The sequence below is a fragment of the Phymastichus coffea genome, unplaced genomic scaffold (assembly GCF_024137745.1).
Source record: "Phymastichus coffea isolate CEN01 unplaced genomic scaffold, Cenicafe_Pcof_1.1 PCOF00047, whole genome shotgun sequence".
NCBI classification, from domain to species: Eukaryota; Metazoa; Arthropoda; class Insecta; order Hymenoptera; family Eulophidae; genus Phymastichus; species Phymastichus coffea.
Window position 1 is genome coordinate 288,324 of NW_026706858.1, and position 26,539 is coordinate 314,862.

At 32.0% G+C, this 26,539-nt stretch overlaps 3 protein-coding genes across 4 annotated transcripts in view; all 3 read left to right on the plus strand.

Annotated features, from left to right (window-relative positions):
- LOC131664969 (ubiquitin-associated domain-containing protein 1) overlaps positions 1–26,539 on the plus strand; it is a 36,264-nt gene continuing 9,725 nt past the window's right edge. The window contains exon 1 of the mRNA XM_058936504.1: positions 1–80. The gene's annotated coding sequence lies outside the window, so the exon portion shown is untranslated. The remainder of the gene's footprint in view (positions 81–26,539) is intronic.
- On the plus strand, positions 18,242–24,271 carry LOC131664970 (uncharacterized). Of its 2 annotated transcripts, XM_058936509.1 has the most exons (5): positions 18,242–18,270; positions 21,960–21,973; positions 22,045–22,285; positions 22,601–22,861; positions 22,951–24,271. In XM_058936509.1, exons 3-5 carry the CDS (start codon positions 22,070–22,072, stop codon positions 23,356–23,358), a joined length of 885 nt encoding a protein of 294 aa, XP_058792492.1. In that variant the 5' UTR covers positions 18,242–18,270; positions 21,960–21,973; positions 22,045–22,069; the 3' UTR covers positions 23,359–24,271. The 2 variants fall into 2 exon arrangements, with proteins under 2 accessions (XP_058792492.1, XP_058792491.1); XM_058936508.1 differs by lacking the exon at positions 18,242–18,270 and adding an exon at positions 18,481–18,962 and having other exon boundaries at positions 21,960–22,285.
- Positions 25,155–26,430, plus strand: LOC131664972 (uncharacterized). Its single transcript, XM_058936513.1, has 2 exons — positions 25,155–25,612; positions 25,940–26,430. The coding sequence occupies exons 1-2, from the start codon at positions 25,250–25,252 to the stop codon at positions 26,264–26,266; spliced, it is 690 nt and encodes a 229-aa protein (XP_058792496.1). The 5' UTR covers positions 25,155–25,249; the 3' UTR covers positions 26,267–26,430.

Genomic DNA, 26,539 nt, shown 5'->3' on the forward strand with positions numbered 1-26,539 from the left:
GACTGAATGTGCTTATGTTATAACGTACGTTGTGGTTCTTCTTTTGAACAGTATTTGGAGATTTTTATTGAAAAAAGCAGGTAAAGTACAAAAATATATTTTTCGAATTGTGTATTGCCTGTGTGTGCGCGCATGCGCGTATATATATTCGTTGCATGATTTTTAAATACGTAAAAGAAAACGTTTTTTGACAGATGTGGACACTAATTGAGCAGAAATGTATCAGAATTCATTAATAACGTTTACAAATATTTGTCGTGATTCCCTAGCAAATAAATTGACGGTTCTGCCTAAAGAAATACTGTTGTGTTACATTAGAGTTCCGACAATTGTATCTTCAATGCTTTGAGCTCAATTTTAATTATCAAAACACAGCTTTTGTTAATTGATTATAATATTTCTTCTGAAAAACAATATTATTAAAAAAGTATTTTAAGTTTCAAGTTTATTATTATTTACAATGACACTTTCTGTATGCACATACATTGTTTATATCACGCGGCGGGAAGTACTTTCCTAATTCATAAATACACATGAACACAACGTATGTACATTTATATATAGAAATTTTATGATTTGCATTGCCACCATTAGTGACTTGTCCTGGAGTGGTAAAATTCCATGAAGGCTTACTTTTTTTTCAAAACGTTGTTGTTTTGTCAATTTTTATTAGATAGATCTGACACTGATAAAATGTTGTCATTTAATTTCCACTTGAATAATTATAACTACAGTTATTAATAATTGTATTGCCAATACATTTATCAACAGTAGACTGTATTAAATTTACAAGTTCATTGTTTTAAATTTGTCATAAATTGTACATAAATTAAGCAATCAATATTAAATTTATTTGATAAGAAATATGAGAACTCCGTTATTAAATGATTAACCATAAGAATACAATTTTTTATCATTATTCCGGTCTAAAATTGCATTCGAAACAATAATCACCAGACTGCAGCTTTGAGCGCTTGCGGACTAGTGTATTCACCACGGTTATACGTCATGGGGTGTCTATACTATAATGTAGCGGCGCCGCTTTCGGGCGCAGAGCAGCGACGTACTATGTGTGTGTATGTGTGTGTGTGTATGTGTGCACATATATAGAGCAACAGAATCAGAGTTTTCTGTTGCTTGTACTCTTTTCTTTTGTCGGCCGTATGATGGTATTCCAAAAGAAAAACCTAAACGCGATTCTTTAGTTCGACAGTCGACAGTATGTAAATTAAGGGTGACCATGGTGGTCACGATGTCGCGACCTCAGTATTATCTGCCCTTCTGTCTACGACTCTTTCGCTCTTTCACTTTCTTTCTCCCTCATTCCTCCCACCATCTTACCCACCTACTATCTCCCTCTCTTCTGCTTTCGCTTCTTCTCTTTCTCTTACACAAACGACTTTCCGTTCCTACGTAAGACGACTACCTTAGTATCTTTTTTTGCAAAATAAGAGGCTTGCATTACTCGCCATCAATTCTTGCTGTTATGAGTTCCATCAGTGAACGTGATAGCAATAGATAAATTCATTTTTAAAGTAGTGGTAGTATTTTTTTTTGTAAAATTAGATGTATTTCAGAACAAAGTTACAATAGTAAGGTTAGAATGAGTTAAATTGACTTGCTGAGCTCAATCCGCTGTGAAAGTATTTTTTTTGTTGATTATAAATTTGTTATTACCAGACTTATTCAAAACTGCTATAATTTAAAATATAATAGTATAACTTTTTCAAATTCCAATTCTTGCGCAATAAGAAAAAGAATCGTCCATTTCATGTATCTTCAATTCACTTGTTTAGTATTTATTTCTTTTCCAGGCAAGAATGATTTTTTTCTGTTTCAATTCTATTAATTATTAATCTATACTGTAAACAATATTTTTTCCAAAGCATAAAATATTGTATTTTAATCTAATCGTCTAATTATAATCATATGCAACTTCACTGATATAGAACATGCAAAATTCAATCATTGATATAAAACTACAGATATAATTTATTGAAGCCAAATTTTTATATCGATTATGGACTAGTTTGATCATTTATATATTGTAATTTAGTGACAAATAATTTTGTAATACATTAGCTCAAGGTCTGTAGTCATGTTAAGCCTATGCGAGCGCGACTTACTATCGTGTCCTTGACAAAACGCGCTAGCGCAAAAGGAGGAGCTAAACCGCGTCACGTCGGTGCGGATGAAACGGGATCACCCGCACGTGGGAAAGTGCGAGGAACCCTGGGGGGTCTCCCTCACACCAACTCCTCGTTTACTTCTCGCTCGCTTACCTCCTTCCTTCTTTCTTTTTTGCCATTCTTTTTCTTCGTCTATTCTTAGCTTCTTCTCATTTTATTTGTACCTGTCTCGTACCTTTTTAGAAGTGTCTTTCTTCTTCCTTAGTCTTTTGTCTTACAAATTTTTAATAACAAGTTTAGCCATTTATTTACAGCGCATTATAAAAAGTACATCTTAAGAATGATTTTGCCCTAGTAGCATTATTTTGTTTTGAACAATGATAAATGTGTTGTATGAATGGTTTGATTAGCTTTTTTTATTTTAATGGTAAATACTCTATGCCCGTTATGAAAAGGGCTAAAACAGCAAATTCAAGTAAACTATATAAAACTGAAGATAAAAAGTTTTTATGGTTATTTCAATTTCAGATGAATTCCACTATAAAACTTTTAGTAACAATTGCAGACTTTTTTTTAATTACGGGAAATAAGCCTTTGAAACATTTGGAATAGAGGCTTGAAAAAAGCTTTAATGTGCTTATAGAATGAGTTTGAAAAATTGTAAAGAGAATTTGTATATAGTCAGTCTCAGAATACCAAATATGAAAATAGAAAAATAGAATTTTTACCAGAAATCCATCTTAGACTGTTTGTTATTTAATAAATTAGAATAGAAACAGTTTCATTGAATAATTTTGCCTGCAGTCATTGTTAAATCAAGAAAAAATGCGCAAAAAATTATTTGAAAAAATCTGAAAATAAGAAGTAAAATGTCCACATTAAATATTTCAAAGGACTTTATTGCTTTTTATCTTGATGAGTCATAACTTTACTTCATCTTCAAAGAAAGAACAACTTCAAGTTTCGTGTACGTACCCCGTCGGCAGTATTGTACTTTTAAAATGAAAAAATAAATATTGTATCCCCTTATAATAAATGACGGTCGTGGAAACGTAAACCAATTTAAGAACATGTCACGCTGTCAATTCTAGATGGAAATTGTCATTTAAAATTTGTATGGTAATTTGATCGTAACTAATTTCTTGCAAGATATTGCAATTGTATGTGGTTATTGGTCCGTTCACTCAATAACTGAAACTAAAAGAGCTATGAATTTTAAGATTATTTGAAGTTAGCTTCAATAATTTTAATAACAAAATAACCAAGGGTAGTATTCTCAGTGGCGAAGAAAATATAATGTAAACTAATATATATGTGTGTGACGGTTCAGTTCTTTTTTGATTTTATTAATTTCAGTTTATTAACATTAGCGAAAATTTAATCTTCTCTACGTTCTAGATGATTATGTATATTTAAATCTTACATTTGAATATTATTTTTCAAGTCTGCATGATTAAGAACTCGAACAGGAAGTTTTGAATAAACCATAATAATAAAAATAATGTTGATATTTTTATTGGTATTAAAATTAGTTTTATGTGTATTAAAATTATTACCAAGTCATACATTTATTCTACATACAGACAGCACTGTATACAGTTTTTTTCATCGAAATGTCAAAGATATGAGTAGGAGTCTCCCTCCTACGGAAACGTACAATACAACTTTTTTTTTTATTTGTCTCGCTTCATCGGCAAGGCAGTTCCCTCCCGTTAATTAAGTTATGAAAAATTTTCTAATGTCCTGCAATTTACTTATATAATAATATTTTTTCCCTTAACTATCCTAAAATATATTAAATAACAAGTCTAAATAAGTAACTTCTGAGTGAGCGGCTCAAACTTGGGATTAGTATCTACCATAAATATATCACTTTAGAAAAAATCTATAAAATATCTGTTATAGGTGTGATAATTCTTGACTACGATGCACAAGTTAGTTAATTAAAATGCGGAGGCAAGTAGTCCGCATTATTTTATACCAGAAAATTATTAAATCGATTTTTTGATTTGGCTATGTTTGATTATATGTGTCAATCTCAGGACTGCTAGCAAGATCGATATTAATTGTAATATAACATTTTACTTATGAAGCATAGTTAGCTTAAAAATGATATGTAATCTGAGTCATTTTCATTGCGGGAATCCACAGAGGGAAAATAAGTGGTTTGTACTTTTGATAAAATACACTTATTTACATTTAATGTTATGGATTGAATTTCCATACACCCCCACATTTTTTTTCCTTTTTTTAAGGAAAGCCTTCATTTAACCCAATAGTATATAGATAAATTCAGCTTTGAAAGCATAACATTAATTATGTGCAGGAATATTGAGTGTATACAACCTCAAATTTGGATTTAGTCTATCAAAATACATGTAGATAGGTGTGTTGTCTGCATAAGATTGAATGATACGTTGAGAACAATATCCAACTATACCAAAACTTTTTTACGTGGATACGAATATTGTAAGAGTACACTTCAAATATACATGAACAATTGATTTACGAAAACTTTACTTGTTTTCTGATTGAAAATAAATAGTATCTAATTCTTTTGTAAAATGTATTTTGTAGTACCAAGAATAGCTACACCGGCAAAATTGGTATAAAGCGCTGACGTTCAATACAATGAACTGATGTTACAGTCGCCGCGTATTTCAGTTGTTTATACGGGAAACGTTGCAAACATATAATATTAAGGATACAGTAAAATATTTAAAAATGATTCATTATACTAAATACAGTGTTTTCTACAAAAGCCTCGTTTCACCATCCGCGATTGTCGCGAGAATCTAAATTGAATAACGTGTTTAATATTTTTATTTGTCACAAAAATTGTCATAGTCGCATTAAGAAAAATTATTTTTCAAATATTACATCATTCTCTCAAGACAACGGTTTTCAACTTTTATAGATATTTTAGTATGATGTATAACATCGGTTGTATAATTTTACAAAACCCTTGAAGATTTAATTTACGTTAAATATATAACTCTTATTTAAAATTTTGAGACTTTTTAGAAGAAATAGATTCATAAAAGTTGTATTATTTTAAGTACACATCAGTATATTTCTATAATAAATATTAAAATATTGTGTTAATGTATTAATAATTGTAATGAAGCTGTGTAATCATAAATGTATCACTTTATTTGTCGATCTTATTTACTTGTTCAATTTTTTTAAATCTCATAATTCACTTTTTTCAATATCAATTTTACCGTCCGTAAATATCAAACTAAAGTCTGCTGAAAAAATCCCATGCAATGTAAAAAATTATGCAAAAAGAGGGGCGTGCCGCATCTTCATATCTTGATGAAATCTTAAGATTCACTATGATAAAGTCAGCTAAAAATCTGGCGGTGGCGGAGCAATTATAAATTATTACTGATGGTATTTTTTGTTTCTTCTAAAATTTTTATAAATTTTAAAAGGAACAAAAAATACTATCAGTAATAATTAGTAATATAATTGCTTATACAATTTATGAAAATTGTAGAATACAAGAATAAAAAATGGTAAATACGAAAGAATTTCAAAGATGGGAACGAATTCAAAAAACATTTTCTGGTGCAATTGTGAAATATTGACGAATTTTGTTATATTTCATTACATTAAAATGAGTATGTATATGATCTTTTCGATGAAATTTGTAATTACAAATTAAAAAGATACTTTTTTCTGTATTAGTATCGTAAGATGTTTATTAGAACTTGGCTTTACAATAGCAGTTTTTGTAATTGTTATCTTAATAATATGCTTTTTCTTAGTCACATACACATAAACACACATACGTGAAAATTTAGCACTTTTTCGATAATTCAAATCCAGGAATTTCTAATATTTTCCAACGTGAGATTGCTCGTTTGATCGTTACCACCCATACTTTAAAGTAAGCATATATCGCATTTATAAACAAAATATAATGTCGATCCTTAATATATCTAATGATCACTAGGTTGAGAAAATATTGAAGTTCTGATTCACAACCTCATAATTGCAATTTCTTTGGAAAAAAATTAGTTCGTTCTCTTTCTCTTACTATAATCTTACAACTTTTGAAGTCTTTCTAATACCAATTTTATTGTAATGGTCACATTAAGAAATATTATTTAAATACTACATCGTTCTCTTAAGACAACAGTTTTAAAATGTTATGTACATCCTAGTATGATGTACAATATCAGCTCTATAATTTTACAAACCTATTAAAGATTTAGTTTACATTAAACATATAACTATTATTTAAAACTTTATAGAAGAAATTGACTAACAAAGTTGTATTATTAAAACATTTGATCTCTTCTTCAATTTAGTTTCTAGGCTATGATTAAATGCATTGTTTTTTATATTTTGTAAGATATTTATTGGGTTATTATTTATCCAAATTGCATTCCACTCATCGTTGATTTTTTTTATTCGTAAAATCTTATAATCTTCTTTATTGAATTGAATGATTGTTGCTAGAGAAGTTTAATTTGACGGCTAGATCTTCATCTTCTCCAAGTTCTTTGATGATTAATTCTCAGAATACCACAATGGTGATCAAAATATTGTCAGTGTTTGAAATTTGCATGATATTATTAACCCTTGCTCTTTTACTTTTATTTGACTCTATTTTTTCAATTAGTTGAATGTTGTCCATCGGTATAACATATTTAGTATTGCTGTTGTATTAACTCTTAATAGTTTTGTGTATTAGAATTTCTAATGATGCTAGATATCAATATGTGTTAGTAGCGTAGGTATCATGTTTTTAATTCAGATAATGATTATCTGTCACTTATCACAAATTTATTATTCCTTGCATCACAGGGCTTTTCAATATTAATTATATGTATGACTAACGGCTTACATTGATTTTGAGATGTGTAGTTGTTCGATAAATTTCTTGTTAGTAGGTGAGTCTTTCTTATTACTATAACTGTATGCTTGATTGCTTGTGTTGATTTAAATCCTAACTACATAATTTATAGCTAGTTGTTTTCTCCTTAATCAGAGTGGGATCGCGTTGCTTTCCCTTAGTGTACTTATTATTGGGCTTGTTCTGTACACTTTTGCAGTGATTCTCAAACTCGTGTTTAGAATAAACTAACTTTTTTAAATATATTTTATGTTGCTGAGCCATATGCGATACAACCAGTCAGTTCTCCTGGATCTAATTAACTCACAGAATCAGCCGTTTTCCCGTCTTATAACTTTATATGTAGTAATCAAGGTACTTTGATTTGCTCCCCAGTTTTTTGGCTGCCGAAACTTTAAAAATATTAATTCTTTGGACAGATTCAGATTTGAGTTATATAATGTGCAATTTTCAGAATTTACTATCGAATATAATATTTAAAATATTGATTTCCTTAACTATTTTTTTCTGTGATTGCTAATATTTAGTGGTAATTGGTCGCAATTTCTGCTGCAATTTTCAAAAATAATAGCTTTAGTTTTATTTATGAAAATTTAAAATCCTGTTATATTGAATATATTTATAATAATATTATATTTATAATATTATTTTTGTTGTATTAAGATTTTATTCATCTTGATATTTTTATATTTGACAAAAATAGTCTAATCATCAATTAAGGCCGTACATGAAATTGAAGGTCGAATGCATTTTATTTTAGGTTGTTTATTATAATTAAAACTATTACTTAGGAAGTTTTCAATGAAACGATATACATTTCCTGTGAGTTTAAGTTGAATAATAATGTCCAGAACCTTATATCCTTAAATTAATCCTTAAATTAAATCATGTACTTTTTTTATACCGCTGGCAATTGCTTCTACTTCTTTGTTCGTTATTTAGGATTTCACATATGTTTGCTTCCAATACACCTAAACAATCAGTAGGTAAACCTCCTTACTCTGAACCCACTTTGAAGTTATGTGACAATTTTATTTTCTTTTTTCTAAATAGTGGTAGTAATTAAAAATTTTTTCAAGTAATTTACAGTATCAACGAGTGAATGCTATTCGTCTCTAATTTTCTTTATCAAGTTTATCTTTTTTTGGTTTTAATACTGGTTCTACATTTACTTGCTGCCATTTAGTTGAGAATACTTTTTTTGCCAAATCATATTACATATTTTCATAATATATTCGTTTGCTTCATGTGGCAATAATTGTTTTATGAGTATGTTCGGAATATTATCTAGTCCAAGACTTATATTTTTATGCTCACGAAATTCCATAGTTATTATCACTAGAATTCCTTGCAAATATTACAAGAAAAAGATTGGTCAGTTGGATTCATTATTATGTTGTCGGCTTATATACTATTATTAGATACTATTTTTTTACAGTACCTATAATTATCACTTCGAGTTTGGTAATTATTTAATTGATATGAATGTGAATAGATTTAATATATGTATCTATATAAAAATTTGTTTGTCTGATATTTTAAGAATTTAGATTTTCGTATTGTTCATAGATTTATGAAATTTATATGTAAATTTGTGTGGTTTATTTTATTCATTACATTACATAATGTTCATTTCAATTGAGAAGTGATCACTGTCGTATGTGTAATCTAGGACTAATCAGTTAAGGTTTGTTGTTAGATTTACACTACATAAACTGAGATAAATCACACTGGTTTCACCGTCATACAGGTAAACTGAGTTGATGACAGGTCGTTTAGAGATACTGTATCTCTTTTAGTTTATTAACACAACTATTGTTAGACCTTTAGAGGCAGTTTTATAAGATTCCCATGTAGTATAGTGGCTCTTAAAATTATCGACAAGAAGAAAAATTGTAGGGAGTTAGTCTCCCTACGCCTATTTAGGTTTTCCATATTTATACGTTAATTAATGTTCTATATATTTATATTTTTATTATTTATTATTATTTTATACGTTATTGCTTCTATGTAGTATGTATTTAGTTGGTTTTCTTGGATAAACATTTTATTTTTAACCAATATAGCTACATCACCGCTGGCAGCCTAACAATCAGTTCTATTATTTAAAACAGTGACATCCATCATCTGGACTATTTGATTGTTTTTGAGATTTGTTTCATTGTGTACATATTATATCAATAGCGTACTGAGCTATTAGTTAGATTATAATATCACGTCGATTATTTAGTTGAGTTAAAATTACTATTCTTGTTTAGTTAAAGTCAGATTCAGTTAGTATTTCTTGTTGTTATTGTCAGTTCATACATCATTTCTATAAGTTTTTTAGTGTTCTTTTTATTTATGCCAGCGTTGCCACTGGAAAAAAAATTTTTTTTTTGGGTCCTTAAACTTATTGCATTGTATTAAATAGGATAATTTCTAGGTATCCTATGTTTTGAATGTATTTTTATGTTACTAATATTATCACACTGATTACACTTGGAGTGACTCGTAAACATGTCTAAACATTATGAGTCGTAAATCCAAATTGGACTTGTCTTTGATTATGTTTGAATTGATATTTTTCAATATTTTAAAGTATTATTTTGGCAATTTTCAGAACTTTTTAATAAATAGCATGGTTATACGTTTTTAAATATTTAATTTATTTATCTGATTCTTTTTAAGCAAATGATTTTATCGTTGAAAAAATACCAGACCTCTAAAGTTGAGCATGTAACGAAAATTGTTGAAAATCCATGTATTAATTCACATTATATTTTATTAAATGTTGATTAACTATTTGAATGAGATACAACGAAGCTTGTTACATTATCAAATTGATAATTTTTGTAGAGCCACGTAAGTTATATTACTTCCATGGTGGCACTGTCCTTGAAATAGCAACTACATTTTCTGAGTCACGAATTTGCTGAAAATTGGTTGAAAAAGAATCGATATTGTTTTCATATTCAAAAACAGTTGTTCAAACAAGTCTTTCTGGCTTAAAGATGACATCTATTTAATTATAAGGCCTATATCTATAAAAAAGCCACTCGTCAAGATTAAGAAAAATTCATGATCTTTTTCAACTAATAGAACTTAAAAAGTAAATTATATAAATGTTAAACTTATTACTAACTTATATTCTGATCAACATTTTAGACGGGGGTACATGTAAATGATAAAATATAAACTCGTTTTTACACAATCCGACAGAAAAAAAACCAATAAATTAAAAACTATTCAATGAATCGTTTTACAATTTTCAGTATATATTACTTACATTTTAAACAATTGAAAATTATATTTGACTTTAATGGTAGCAAAGCAATTAAATGTTTTATCGCAAAATTTCAGTGATTGATGAAATTTTGTTTGTTGAAAAACGATTGTTGAAATTAACTTAATTTTAAAAGTAATAAGTTTAATCTCTAAGTATTTACTTCATTTGGTTATTTGTAAATTAAAGAATTAATCGATCAAACAGTTTTCATGCAACGTGCCTGCCACAGTTGGAAAAATTTCGATGACCAAGATGGCAGCAAAACGCTGGAAATTACCGAAATTTAAGTGGAAAAAAACATCAAATTGACGCTAATTTTGTTGTGAGGGGATTTTTCAGGTCGCTGATTTCGAGTCCGAAATCGTAGTTGAAGAATTCAAGATGTTGTAGTAAATTGTCAACAGTCAAACCATTGTATCTCACGTTTTTATTATTTTTTAAGTATATCCTATCAAAAGCTCTCTGCATTTTATAAATTTAAGACTGCCTTCTGTATATAAAGTCCGCATTATAAAAGTGAATTTTCTGAGCCATTGATATTAATTGTTTTAAAATCAAGTTTTGATTTACAAAAATATGAAACTATTCTTTCAATCATTATTTCTTCACATTTATTTGGATATAATTATCATCACTAAAAATGTCTTGAAAATGAGTTTATGTAACAAACAAAAAGAAGAAGGAAAAAAATCATACGTAGGATCTTTATCCGTCCTGTAATTTAGTTCGAAAACTGACTCATCAAGTGTCATTAGTACAAATTATAAATTCATTATTTCGCAAGTAATAAGTGAAATAACAGGCTTTTGATTTGTTGAAATTTGCTTTCATTTTCTGCTTTAAGTTTTTTTTTTCTTTTTCTGTGTGCCTGAAACTTTCAGAATTTCAAAAATCTATACTAACAAATAACACTTATAGCTAATTATTGCTAAAAAAATCAATGGGCTGTTAGGAAGAGAATCGCATAATTTACTATAGTGAACAATGTATCCATAAAGGACAAGAATCACAGAATTTACTACAGTGAACAACGCATGCATGTGTTCGTAGGTCATGGACAATCAATAATTAAAATAAAATGTTAGCACATTTCTGGAGAACGGCAACACATTTATTGGAGATTATTTTTGTCAAACAAACAAGTTCAACGTTAATAAGAAAAGTGTATTTCGAAAAAAAGTGATCGGTTCGATAGCTCGTGAGTTTATTGGAACCAGATGTTATGACTTATACGTAGCTCGACTAAAACATATTTGAGGAATTTGAATACAAGCGGAGATCATAAAGAAAATATGAAATCGCAATAATTATTATTTGGGTATATAAATATAACTCATATAAACTCAAAGAAGAATGTGTATGTAACCGATGGCTGGATCTTATGCCGTTATTGCTATTGTATTACCCTTTTCTCAGCATTCAGTAACTAGCTATGATTTAAAAAGTTGTTGCATTGAAAAAACCTAATTATGTATGTTAGAAAAAGCATATAGCGTTCTGATTTTTCAAAAGAGAAAATCCTAGATAATTATTATTTATGTTCGTCTGGGCAATGAAAACTTGTTGATTTTTATAAAAATTACTGGGCAAAGCAATTATATTTAAGAACATGATAGAGGAAATGTGACAGTACTTATTATTTCAATTAGTACGTGTAACGATGACGCGCAGATGATATTTCTCTCCCTTCATTTGCGATTCCAATTTGTGATCTATTAGTAAATGAGCTTCTGCATAGGAGCACATTTTCTCATTTCTATAGCTATTAGCAAAACTTGCTACCCATCGTGCAAAAACTAGTCTTGAAACATATAGTGTCGCGGAGATATCAAGAAAATAAGATCTCATTACATGACACTCGCGTAGCAATAAGCAAGAGTCCTCTTGTTTCACAACAATCTACTTCTGATGGGAACTTTACAAATTAGCCGAGCTTTGCTCATAGCACGCGATGGAGTAAGTACTAATAACTGCTTGTTAATAGTAGTGGAGTAATCATACTTTATTTGCAATGCAGTGATATGTAAATAATTAGTTGAGAGACATTTGGTTGCTGACTTTTAAGAATCTCTAATGCTAACAATGCTTATATTTCGACTTTATGGACTGCAAGGCTTCGTTCGAAGCAGTCAAATAAGCATTCGATAATTATGCACTGTAATGAATAGATATTCGTTAAGGCGCGCACGCAATGGAAAATAGCGAGCGCGAACGTGAGAGAGACCGGCCGAAAATTCGGGAACATCGAAGAGAAGCATGTGTGCGCGCAGTGGTAGGAGGAGAGCTGCACACGACTAAGAACAGAAGTATTGCTTTGATCGGTAAACTAGAGAGCACCGATTTTTCTGGATGTCGGTCGTTGTTTTTAGCCGCTCGTTGCTCTCACCGGGAAGACTGTTTATTGGTGCGCTTTAATTCGTGAGTGTTGATACGGATGACGGTGAGGTGAGTAGTCGATTTGATGTGCGTTCGTGGAGAGCTGGACGCCCGGCGGCGCTGCGAATAATAAGGGTCTCGCCAACCAGGTCGTCGTTCTCCGGACGCCACGAATAGAAGTTCGAACTCGGCAGTTCACCCAGCATCGCCCGACTGCCTTCGCACGCCCTCCAGACCACCTCAGCATTGTTATAGGCAAGAATTATTTGCGTCACAAGCGCGACGAGTTGGTAACCTGCGATTACCGTTGCTCTCTCTCTCTCTCTCTCTCTCTCTCTCTCTCTCTCTCTCTCTCTCTCTCTCTCTCTCTCTCTCTCACTCGCCAACAGGATCATGCGTCATTACGTGCATGAAAACTCCTCGACCAAAAGGTGCGTAAGAGATTGGTCTGTCTAACGCTTTATGCTCGCCCGTTTAACATCTTATTAACCCTTTTCCTCCTTCCTTATTAACTTTCATCCTCATATCTTTTAATGAAAAAATCGTATGAAAAATTTATCAAGCATCATATCTTGTAGATTTTGACCTCCTCTTTTGAATGCCGTTGACAAAATTTACCTAAATTGTAAGCCGGAAACGTTATAGGCCGGTTTTTCGGAAAATTCACAAATTTTTCGCGTTTTTTTTCTAAAAAAAGTATATTTTGAAATGGAAAAACTTTGCACACACCATTGGAAACACTGTTATCGGTGTTATAGATGTCTTTTCTTTCAAATGCCGTTGGATTTTTTCCGAAATTCAAAATGGCGAACACAAAATGGCGTTCGAAAGGACAAATTTTTTGTTTAAACTTGACGAATTTTTTCCTCCAAAACTATCAAGTTTAGTGAAAAATTTCTAAGAACAAAAATGTTTTAAAATTAGTCAAGAAATACTCTCAAATTTTTTCAGATTTTTTTACAGCCAATTTGGAAATTTCGATTTTCCGATTTTCCACGAATTCGAAAATTAACTCGGAAAATTCTGAAAAAAATTGAGAGTACTCCTTGGTAAATTTTAAGACTCTTTTGTTATTATGTATTATTTTATTGTGTCAATAGTTTTTGAGTAAAAAATTAATCAATTTTATTCCTAGTATACATTTTTTTCAAATTGGTTTCACAAAATATTAAAAAATTTCAAGTCTAACAATTATTTTTTTTTGCTACCCTCGCTAAAAGTCGATTTTCCTGATCGCGACGCGATAGGACTTTAGGCGAGAGAGTTAATTTTCGAATTCGTGGAAAATCGAAATTTCCAAATTGGCTGTAAAAAAATCTGAAAAAATTTGAGAGTATTTCTTGACTAATTTTAAGACATTTTTGTTCTTAGAAATTTTTCACTAAACTTGATAGTTTTGGAGAAAAAATTCGTCAAGTTTAAAAAAAAATTTTTCCTTTCAAACGCCATTTTGTGTTCGCCATTTTGAATTTTGGAAAAAATCCAACGGCATTTGAAAGAAAAGACATCTATAACACCGATAACAGTGTTTCCAATAGTGTGTGCAAAGTTTTTCCATTTCAAAATATACTTTTTTTAGAAAAAAAACGCGAAAAATTTGTGAATTTTCCGAAAAACCGGCCTATAACGTTTCCGGCTTACAATTTAGGTAAATTTTGTCAACGGCATTCAAAAGAGGAGGTCAAAATCTACAAGATATGATGCTTGATAAATTTTTCATACGATTTTTTCATTAAAAGATATGAGGATGAAAGTTAAGAAAAAATTTGTGTTATTTGGGAGGAAAAGGGTTAATCCACGCTCGCAGTAGAGAACCTAAACCAATTGTATTAATCTATGAATTTGATTCGTGCTTTTGCGCTCGTTTTCAACCGCGCGAAGCGCACTAACACTGAGCATACTAGGAGTGGATCGAGGCAGCGGTTAACCTCGCATCGAGGGATGAAACATTTTTAACAGTGTTAAATAGATTCTATTTATTTAACCAATCGTAACAAAACATCAGAGACATCGGAGGAACAGAATCGAATTCGACTAAAGTTGCCGCATCGAATTAACAATAAATTGTAACTTTGCTACGTGTATGTTGAATTCGATAGGGTATTTATGAAATAATTATCCGTTAGAATGACAAACTGCAGAGATGAGAAAGCAACGTTGAATTCAAATATATACACATGTTTTAAAATTTTTGAAGCAAGTCACGATAGCATTACTAAAAAATCAATATGTTATCAAATATATAGAAAGATATAACGTACATAATTTTTCTGCAGAAAAGGCATCGTGATAGTGCAAATAAAGCAGGATACTAGTTTGTTTGGCACAATAGAATCTCAATACGAGTGCAATATTATGTGCAAAGTTATCGACCAGCTGTACGCGTAGACTCGATATCTTTCTATATACATTCTCTCTCCATTCCACCTCTGGTTTCCAGTTCTCCTCTATAAACCTCGCAAGAAGAAATATTGAAAGCTACATTTCATATATCGCGTCGTATGTCAATAAATCGTGTGATACCAAAACCAAACAAATTATCGTATTTGGCTGAAGTATAATTGGTTTACCAGTAAAAGAATATCTACAATAGCATGCAATAAAGGTATAACAAGTTATAAGTATATTCAAAAAAAATTACTGTAGTACTTATGTGATGTAGATTATTTAAAAATTCAATTTTATAATTAAAATTGAGCACATTTCAAAAGTTAACGTTCAGAGAAAATTTCAAAATTTATTTTATAATATGAAAGAAATATAAATTGTTCTATCAATAAAAGTCAATTTCTCGTTGCGTAATACTACTTTAAAAATGCTATTGACAACTGTGTTGCCGCGCCGATGGCGATTGCCTGAGAACGGTAGGGGAGGGCTGCCAACAGAAAACGCCCACTAGCTCTACTCACTGTCTATAATGGTATACTGCACTTTATACTTTGGTGAATGTGTATGTTCTGCACCACTACAGAATCCATTGGAACGTACTTTCTAGGTATTTCCTCGAGATTTACACGCAGTTATTCGTCGTCAAGTGGAACGTTGGAAATTTTACATAGTGACAAACTTTTTACACAACAGTACACATAGTGTCAATTAATTCAAGGTAAAAATAAAAAAAAAACATTGAAATAAAATAACATTACGTACATATCAAATTGCTGGTGAAGCTTTTTCGTCATATAGAACGCTACAATCGCGGCAAGAAATTCTTTCGTCAATACCGTATCACTAATAGCGTAGTTTAGCGTGTTAGTGTATGTGTGCACATATAATAATGTACTCTATTCATACTTAAATACCATTCATTTTTATTCATTGACACTTTTGGCCGCCTATCTTGTTAGTTAATACAAGTGATCCGTCACTGCACTTTTTTTCTTTTAAGATGAAAAAGGCGTACATCTTGAGCACGCTATCAAATTTCTCGAGACATTAACATATTATAACGGAGCGAGAAAGCCAAGGTGAAACTCTATACTTTTCTTGAACGCGCCAACTTCTGCTCGCACGTAGACCCTTATCACTTATAATATTGTGACTCATATATACTGCACTGGCGCTTGTGCTCTTGCAAATCCTGAGCATAATCCAGTCCGAAACGCGATCACGTATTGATCTTTGCGCTTTCGAGGTATAAAGGATGAGCCGGATGTCATTTTGCAGTTTCAAACACTATTCGTGATCACCGTATGTTCTATTAGTACTGAAAATGACACCAGTTAGCAATGACATGTACTAAAATTGTTGTTTGCAATTATTAAAACCACTATATGACCTAATTAACCTGCGTTGCGTTCAGAAACTGATTGTAAAGGACAGACAGTGACCCTTCAGTTACAAGAACTAACTTTTTTTTCTTAGTAAAAATCAAGTCACATGTATATTTTCTCAATTGAAACACCTTATCTCATCCAATGTCATACTGCTGCTTTAAGAAAGGTGACACAATTTATTTTGCGGAATATTGCAACAAACGAATTTTCCAATAACCTTTTTCAGAAAGTTATTCTTTTTAACCATTTGATCGAATTTTGGAATATAACAATCTCTAAAGATATTTTATTTCATGATGCACTTTATGAATTTCATAGAATAATTGAAGATTATAGTATTGTTACGATAAACGCAATGCATCACGGTATATTTTTTTGGTATTTAACGATAAAACAATTGCTATTTATCTATTGAGACTTTATATTATATATTTATTTATAAGACTGAAATATCTCAGGAAGATCTGACTTCTTGGTTAAATCTTTCGAAAATCAATGATTATTCTAGCTTAAAAAATTGTATGCCATAGCTATATTTCTTGTATACTTAACATATTTTTTCTTTCTTAGTACTCGAAATATTTTTTCAACCTATTTCACAGTTCTTTTTGAAACATTTTTTTTTACTTGAACGCAGCTCCTGGCTAACATAACATTCTGTCTAATGTACTTTCAAAACCTCAAAAATTTTGTATTTTAATTATAATATATTATTCACATAGGGGGTGAAAGTGGAGATTTAGCAAAGCTAATGTCTGATCAATTTATCGTTGCCTGTCTAATTCGGGGCAGATACTGTTTTGTCCACTATTTACCTTTATGTTAAAATGTTTCGAAGTCGGTAAAACATCTGTCACCAATTATATGCCAATTATATGAATATTTGTTAATAAAAATTAGTCTTTCGCGAACTTTATTGCCAAGGATAAAGGCATTTTACTCGCACGCGTTGTGAAAAATAATTTTTTTTTAATATTATATTTGACTAGTAGAAGGTAAAAAATAAAAAGGCTCCGTGCCAAACAAATTAGAATATAAGAAACTGGAGTAAAAACAATAAAAACCAAGTTTCCGTTTCAATAATTTTTATATGCATCGACGACGCAGTGCTGGTACTTCAGTGTTATCTTGTAATTTCTCAATGTGTCATCACGCAAGATTGAAAATATCGATTTTCCCAACTATTACAGAGTAGTTACAGTTACGTTGCGTAGCAAGCTTAACAAAGCAGGCCACCTTCGGGAAAGACAAATCGAGTGCAACAGCAAGCTGGAATTTTTTAGTGAGCTCATGAAGCATTTAAAATAATTATTTGCAAGGAATAGCAATTAACTGAAAAATTTACTGGAATCGTTACGTAAAAGAAAAAATAAACACCGTTTAAAAAATACGAGTCTCGTTTAAATTTTTCTGACCTTAATGAGAAAAATGATGCCAAATTAAAAGAAACTGCTAATTAGAAATGCATCAGGTACACGAATAAATGGCCCATGAAATACTGTTTACAAGTTTTGATATTTCAAACAACTTTTGCAACTTTTATTATCTTTATTTTCTTTGTATATCAACATATTTACTTTGAATATTCATTCATCATATAGCCAATATTTATAATGTTTTATTTTATTCTCACTTCTTGAGCAAATCTCTTTGTAAAAACTTTGTTATTCTATAACTTGAAAAAAAGACCTAATCCCATTTGGTAAATCATTTGTTGATGCATTATTTATGAATAATATTTTGGAATATACAGGAGGTGGAGAACGAGGAGGAGGAAGAGGAGGAGGAGGAGGAGGAGGAGGAAATCTCATTCTCGGCGCGTTTGCTGGTATCCCCACTATATAATAAAAACTGGTAAGGTGGAGGTGAGGGTGTAGAGGGGCTGTTAGTAGTAGAGGGGGCTTTTGAGACAAGGGACTTGGATCGCAGAGTAGAAGGGAGAGACGGCTTGGGAGTAGGTGGGACCGCGAGTAAGCTGTGAGTCTGAACAACGAATGAGTAACCGTGCGCTCTCCGCAAAAGGCTTATGCGATCTTTCAGTTAGCACGAGATCGGCAAGCCGAATGGTCGAACTGTCTTTTACGCTGGGTATAGCTTTGATTGTCGTTTTAGATATTCTGTTAACGCTATCTCTTTATCTTTATCATGCTCTGATTAATAAAGATGAATCATACTAAGCAATGCATGTATTTGAGGAAATGCTGACTGTCCAATGAATCAAAAATCAGTGAATTGAGTGTCGTTCAAATGTAAAAATGTGGAACAGATTTCTACCAACTATTCTGTACTTATTTCGTAATTCTACCTTGGGCAGTAGTTGGACTACCGATAGTTTCTCAATAAATCATTTATTTATTAAAAAATTATCTCAATCGATAGATGCATTCGAAAAGTGAAATTTAAGCAAATTACTAGTTTTACCGTACTGTTACTTCGACGCTGCCGCTCTGTTTCGGAGGGCTGTGACAACAACAAAGTGAGGAAACAAGAAATGATCTTCGAGCTGTTGCTGGCTGGAGCTTTTAGCTATGCCACGTTAAGGCGGTGTGTGTATATTGTTAAATTATTTCAGATTATTTATATCCAATGCTCAAACTAACCAAGTACTCTTAGAAAATTGAGAAATAAAGGACAAAAGAACAATGAACATATGTTTAACCGGTTTTAAATACATTTTTTTTTTGCATTGACGGATGTTTTTATTTAAAGGAAACTAGGACCGAAGTTAATAGTTATTAATTATACAATGCGCTATCCATTATGTTCATGTTGCGCGTGCTAATAATTTTTATAACTAATTGCTAGGAATGACAAGGGTAAGCTCCGGTGATAAATTTAATGCTTATGCGATCATACAATAATACTTTGGTAAAAATATTGATGATCCGATCCAACAGTTGCATGATTTTATCCATAATATTAAATACGCGTAATCTTCTTGTGCGATGATCATCAATAACGTGCATAAAGCATTTTAAAACATTTCTTTAAGATCGAAGGACAAGAACTGCAAGGTTTTTATAAGCAGTAATCAGGCATTGAAAATATTAGATTGATATGTGTATCGAATTTGCATTATTTTTCAAACCTACCATGAGAAAATTTTTTAATTTTTTAATTTTACATTTTATTGAATGTTGATGAAACTAGAAAGACATTATAGTGTATAACAATACTAGTGTAATAAGTGACGCCAAGTGTCACTTATGGAGTATCGTCCAGTATTCTATGTGACTGCGTGACATAAATTCGCACTTATGCAATTCATATCCGTGACATAAGTAGTTCATAATAACACCGTACCTATAGCCCTCGCTAGCGCTCAGATCATAACCTCATGGTGCTACTTTGAACTATTTAAGTCACGTATAAATGAGCCGTAAGTGTGGATTTCAGGGCAGTGGTCTAAATTAACGAATTGTAACAGTTTTACCAATAATGTGTCGCTTGTAGTACTAGTATCGTTATATATTATTAGTGTTATTGGTGTGTAAAAATGGCACTGTGAGGTTATGGTTTAAGCCCCAGCAAGTATTACGAATTACTAATGTCGTGGATAGACGTTGCACAAGCGCGTATTTAAGCGGCGCATTGTCATAAAAATGTCTGTCGTCTTTGCTTGCAGTGAAATCAATAATTTAGACTGGACTACGTTAGTCCTATGCACGCCAGAGCCATCGTATTTACTTTAGCTTAGTACACTCGAGGCATTTTTACAGTACGTGACACATGCTCATATGCTTGCACACTTAAAAGACAAAAACGCAACAAAAATAAGGTAAACACATTGAAAAGAATACTAGAAAACGAATAGTCTAACTAGTTTTTAAATGTACTATAGCTTAAAAGCTTAAAATTTTGTTGCAAGTCTTATTCGTTACTTCTTTTTCCTACAGCAATACATTTCATGTAACAGCAATTTGAAAATATTTATTCAAACCGGTGTTTCTTCTTATAGTTCGTATCAGACGAAAAATATATTAATGTGCCTACACGATTGATTATACGTGCTATTTGTGACACAGAAAATCTTTATGAACTAGACAGTAATTGATATAATTCCTGTGTTTTTCTTATTTTATTATGCCGTAAAGTGAATAGTTACCTTTGTAAGTATCGGCTTCTAAGGTCATCCTAATTATATTTTGTTGTTATTTTATATTAGGTTTAAATTATATAAATTTGATTCACTGCTGTGAAGAATATTTCAATATTCTGTACCGACCAAAAATTACAGTAATAGTTATTATATAATATAATAGAAAATCGAACCAATTATAGAGTAGTCAATTATCATAAAGTATTAGTTAATTAAAAAATAGATGAAAATAAGTATAATTTTGAACTATTCCAATTTCGCCAAATTTACTATAAACGAGTAACAGTGAAAATTTCGAAATAACAAAATACAGTATAATTCACTTATTGTTAACAACTTATAAAAGTAACCAATCTGACTATTATCTGCCAGTATTTATTATCGTTTACTGTATTTTATTTACCGTGCTATAAAGTAAAATTAAATGCGTAAGCATATAAAATAAAAGATGCAGAAATAGTCGATAAATCGACAAATACATGCATGAGTCAAGTACGCAAATACTTCGGCACGGTACTGTTCAAATTATCACGCTTATCTAATTTTTGTGTAACAGCTTCCCTATCAATTCATTTCTAAGTGCATAATGTTATAGAGCGCTGCTAATTTTTCAATTTCCAAAAGAACTGTGTGGGGCGATTAACGACGACGAGTCGTTAGGGTCATATTGTGGTTAAAATTGAAGAAAATAGACTGAATAAATAATATTTTTATTGTAGTACGACATTGATAAAGCAATAAAATAACATAAGATAAAATAAACAAAGTTCTTCGAACAATTATTCTAAAATATTATCTGTCGTATTATATTACATTGAAGTTCAGTCACAAGCCTGTATACATTATACCAGTTTGTATCACACAACACTGACAGGCCGAGACGCAAATGATGAACGACATCAGGTTCTAGGCATGTGACATCAGCGATTCATATCTACGCGATGCAAATGCACATTGAATACCTGTAGATAACCTTTGCTTCTAAATTTTGATCGTTAATATTATTATTATTATTATTAACTGCAGATAATTTGGATTTGGATTAATTTTTATTATGGTAGTAAGAATAGTAAATAAAATGTATTAACGATAGGCGGCTCCTTTTTGCATTCGTTGGGTTATTTTCTTTTTAAATTCTGATTGCACGATAAATCTTTATACTCTCCAATTCACAATCTATTTCCTCCTTTGCGGAGGAGGACAATTTCTCAGCGCATGCAGCTTGAATTAGTGCGTAGGTGCTAGAGTATGAACTGGCGCACCTACTACAGTATATAAATGTATAGTGCACGTATATCCATCGGAGGATAATTTTTACTATGCCTAATATGATAACTTTAACTTGGTTTCACGACAACAAAGTCAACTCAAATGTTCCATCTACCATGAACGAAGATTTAATATAATTGAAAGACTAATGGCTTATTCAATTGTTTAATTACAGCAACTTCATTGGCGGTACATATAGAAACGTTAACAGGGTTTCTTTTTTTCCTAATCTTTGGCCTCGGCATCTTGTTAAAGTGTAGCAGTACGAGTGCTACACCGTATAATATGAGATCTACGTACCATCTGGAATTAATAGATGTTGAACCCTGGCTCGAGCCATGCGGAACACCTATTGCAGCAGCAGCAGCAGCAGCAGCACTTGGAAAGTTTCCACAGCGACACAGCGTGCATCGAGCTCTTAAACGTGTCAAGACACAGCTCAGAGTCGCTCAAAATCATTTTCGAGCAGATCTAAAAGATATTCATGACATTTATTCAAAAGTAAATATAATCTCTTTTAAATAAACGAATCGCAAGAAATTCCGGATATGCAAATATTTCTTTTGAAAGAGTCTCATGTATCTATCATGATGATAAGTACGACCACCTACTTGCACAGACGAAACATTCGTATCAACTGTCATCTATAGTTTCATAAGACACATGTGCTCAATGTTTTTCTTCAACAAGTCAAATCATTTTTGCATACGTCAGACAGTTTACATGTGCTGATGCTTGCATGGGAAAAAGTCATAGTATACAACTTAACAACTTTCTTTATTATCTATATTTATAATAGCAATTCTTTATATTTAGGTTTATAAAGTTCTCAAGGAGCAGTACCGAATGAGTTGGCTTCCGGATAAACAACTAGAATGGTATCATCGTGAAATTTGGTGTTTGGACAAAAATAAGAAAGCCGAACTCGCATTGCCGAGGTTGCACGACGCACTGCAACGATTTGCCATCACTTTTCATCACCTGCGAATGTTTAGATTAAAGTCAAACATTAACGCAGATTTTACGCTAATTAGACGTAACAATATTGTCGATGGCATGAAAAGTGAAATATTAAGAGTGAGTAAAATAAATTTATTCGTATAACTCTCGCATATTATAGATTCCATGAATTTTACTCACAATTTTGTTACTTTCATTGTTCGAAGATGCTCTGCGAAGTAGAGACTGCGATTCTGAATTTGGGTCTGCAACTACCTACAACTCATAAATCAATACTTGTCACTGAAAGTCCAAGTTGGGCTCGAGAAGGTGATTTAACTCTCATGCTTATTCAAGACTCTGGAGTTTTGCGCCTGTACCAAACTTTTTTGAACGATTGGATGCGCGCACTGCGCAATGCTACTGCAATAGGATCCGGTACTTGTGATCCAACCAAATTACGTCCTCTATCAAGTAGCTTTAAATCCAAAAAACTTCAAAAACTTCAAAAACAGAAGAAACGAAAAAAAATGAAAAAAACAAAGAGTAAATTGCACAACTTGCAAAGAACAAAATTGTTTTCACAGAGCCGAAGACGAATGAGTAATAAACGGAAAATTTTAATTTCGAATTAAATTATATAGATAAATTAAAGTACATATTTACCCTATGTTTGTTAAATACTCGTTACAATCGCGCATGAAAAGTATTATGATTACCAAGAAATTTTTACAATAAGTCACGCAGTATTAAGAATATTTACTTTTTATTTCAATGGCAAGCAGTATTATACAGTGTGTCTTTTTCTGTAGTTTAATCAAAGATGTCATAATTTTAGCGGTTTTAAAAGTGATGTCGCACGACTGGTAAATCAGATCATACATCGAGTAATTTAGTGCTAATTTCAATTCAATTCTTTTATTAAAAGACCTCTAATGTTTTTTTAATAAAACCATGCAATTGAAATTTCATTGTCTTTAACTTTATAGTCGAAACTTTGATTTATAATTCATGTTCATATTTTGACGCACCAATAATATAAATCTTTCAGTGTTGTGCTGTGATATGTAAAAGAATGAAGCAACGTACAAGAAAGTATTTAAGTTAATCTTGAGTTGTCTCCATATAAAAATTGAAAATGTATTAAATAGTGGTGCTCCGCAAATAGAGCGTTTTATTATTGTATTTTTTGTCAACAAAAGAAAGAAAAGTAAAAGAAAAAAAAAAGAAAAAGAAAAAGAAAAAGAAAAAGAAAAAGATAAAGAAAGAAAAATCCAATAAATTAAAAAATAAATCATTTGAAAAATTTACCACGTGATTATTTATTGCTCTTCTTTGAACATTATAATGAGGTGAAATAAGCTCGAGCGTTGTTATAATTGATCCGCGCATGGATCGACGTCATAGTTCTGAACGCCGCTGACCGTTAATGGTCCGATGCTCTCGCACACACCGCGCAAGTAAACTTACATTTGGACGATTCACTTGCTGCTCGAGGCTTTCCCGCACTTGAATCACAAAGTAAACACCAATACTTTGCGTCTGTTGGCGGCGTGCGCGCGTTAGTCCCCCCGGTAATGATACTATTATTACAACTAGACTCAGCTTCGTTTTCATTACGACAAAAGCGCGCAGCGGTTATTCCGTGCCACAATTGGCAATGAGTTTCCATCTTTGTTGAATGCATTTGCAATAATCGCGAGAGAAAGTGCGATCGAAGAATAGGAATAGAAGCCAGCTGAAGCCTGAGGGAAAGAGGAAGGGAGGGGGGAGGGTGAAGACATACCACTGGCTGACTGGGCTGAGCGAAGCATCACGTCATTATGTTAAATCTGGAGATGTATGTATATGCTTTAGTTATAGTCTTGCGCTGCAGCACAACTGTAAAAAGACGCGACTCATGAGGCTGTCTGACGTAGGTGAGTTGTGAATTCCAGCAAAAGTTGGAAAACGAGTCGGTCATTTGAACGAACGAAAAAATAAATAATAAAATCACTCGAATGAAAATTTGATGCTTCATTGTATGTATGAAACTGTTGAGCACCTGAAATGAAACTGATATAATACGTGACGCATTAGAGGAGTACCTGCCGATTGATATCTAGCATTGCCGATAAATTAAATGTTTTCACAAAAGTTTTTCTCATGATAAAACAGAAGTACTCACAATCAATGTCGCTACGGACGTCAAAGCTTTCATTTGCTTGCTAACCAATGAGAATGGGGTGATTCGAAAAAATGTAACATGCCCAAGCAAAACTCCCTTGCTACGAGGACGGCAGTGCGTAACGTGTAAAATAAGAAAGACGAAACCTGGCGAGTTACGTCGAACTTGCGCTTGCCCGCTCGAACGCGCGCGCGTGTGCGTACGCAAGCCGCAATTGTTTACATTATCGAATATATAAAAGTGGAAGCTCTAGAGTTTGACAATCTCAGTTGTACTAGGGTACGCGATCACGCGCTCGCACTTGTGCGCCTCATCAAATTCGACAAAGTGAAAACGACGTTTCAAGTACACGGCGAAATATGGAGCTCGTTTTTTATCTGACCGGTGCAGTTTTAGTAACGTGTGTTGTGGCGGCTGCGGTCCCGGTAAATCTTGCAATGAGCAGGACTGCCGTACCGTATTGGCATGTACCTTGCGGTAGTCTTGAAGATTACGAACAGCTGATTGATACGAGAAACGTCGACGAAGAAATGAGTTCAAGTCTAAAAAATCTAAGGATTCAGCACGAACTCTTGATGAATGATTATCTGAGTAAAGATTATGAATTTCTGTACGAAAGAGTTAGAATTGGTGTACACGAACATCAGTACATACCCAATTGGTTACCCGGCAAAAAGGACGTGCACGTTATTAAACGGTTGAAACACTTTAAGCCACGAATGGTCAGTATCCACTTCTGTTCATTCCACACAATTAACACAACTTCCGCAAGCTAGTTTAGCAGCCGCGTAGTGTTAAAGTTTAATTATACGATCGATTGCTATCTGATTACGATTTTTTAACGTTTACCAAATATAAGTTGTATAAAAAGTGTTTCCTCGCGCTGACGCATGTCGCTATCTCAGCCGAATGAAAAAAACAAATGATAACCAGGCTCGCATAGAATTGACGGTCAAATGCAATAGATAGAAATATAGAACAAATTCCAATAGGCCACGTAACTTTATTGCTGACTAATCAATTAGACTTGACGTATTTTCTACTTTCAGATTATTAATCATCTGCCAAAGTTACATTCGGATCTTCAGAAATTCGCAGTGGCTTTAGAAGAAATGGTCGAAGATGAAACTTGGACGCCAAAGGTTCAAGATGCTTTGAAGACAACACAATCATATTTGAAAATGATGCTTTGTGAAGTAGAAAGTAGTATAATTTTACTACCCGGTATTCAACTGCCAGGGCGCATTGAACGAGGTATCATGAGTGAGACAGAGCGGGAACCCGTTGACGATACTCGGAGACTGGTACGAGATTGGGGAATATTATTGAAATACAAAGACTATTTGCATGCTTGGCGGCACGTCTTTGATTATTGATAAGGCTTATCGCGATTTAGATCAATTGTAAATAATTTCACTAGTATTTATTTATTTATTATCTATCATTTTACTTAAAGTGAAAGTTGGGCTTTATTATTTATGATGAACTATATTTTTTATAATGATTTTTTCCATTGTCAAGATTATACGCAGTATTATGTCATGAGTGCATTGTCATGCAACTGTTCCTATGATTTTAATTATTGTTAGATTTATAAATTTTGTATCTAATTTTGTACGATATTTCGGAATATAAGACTGTTTTGATAA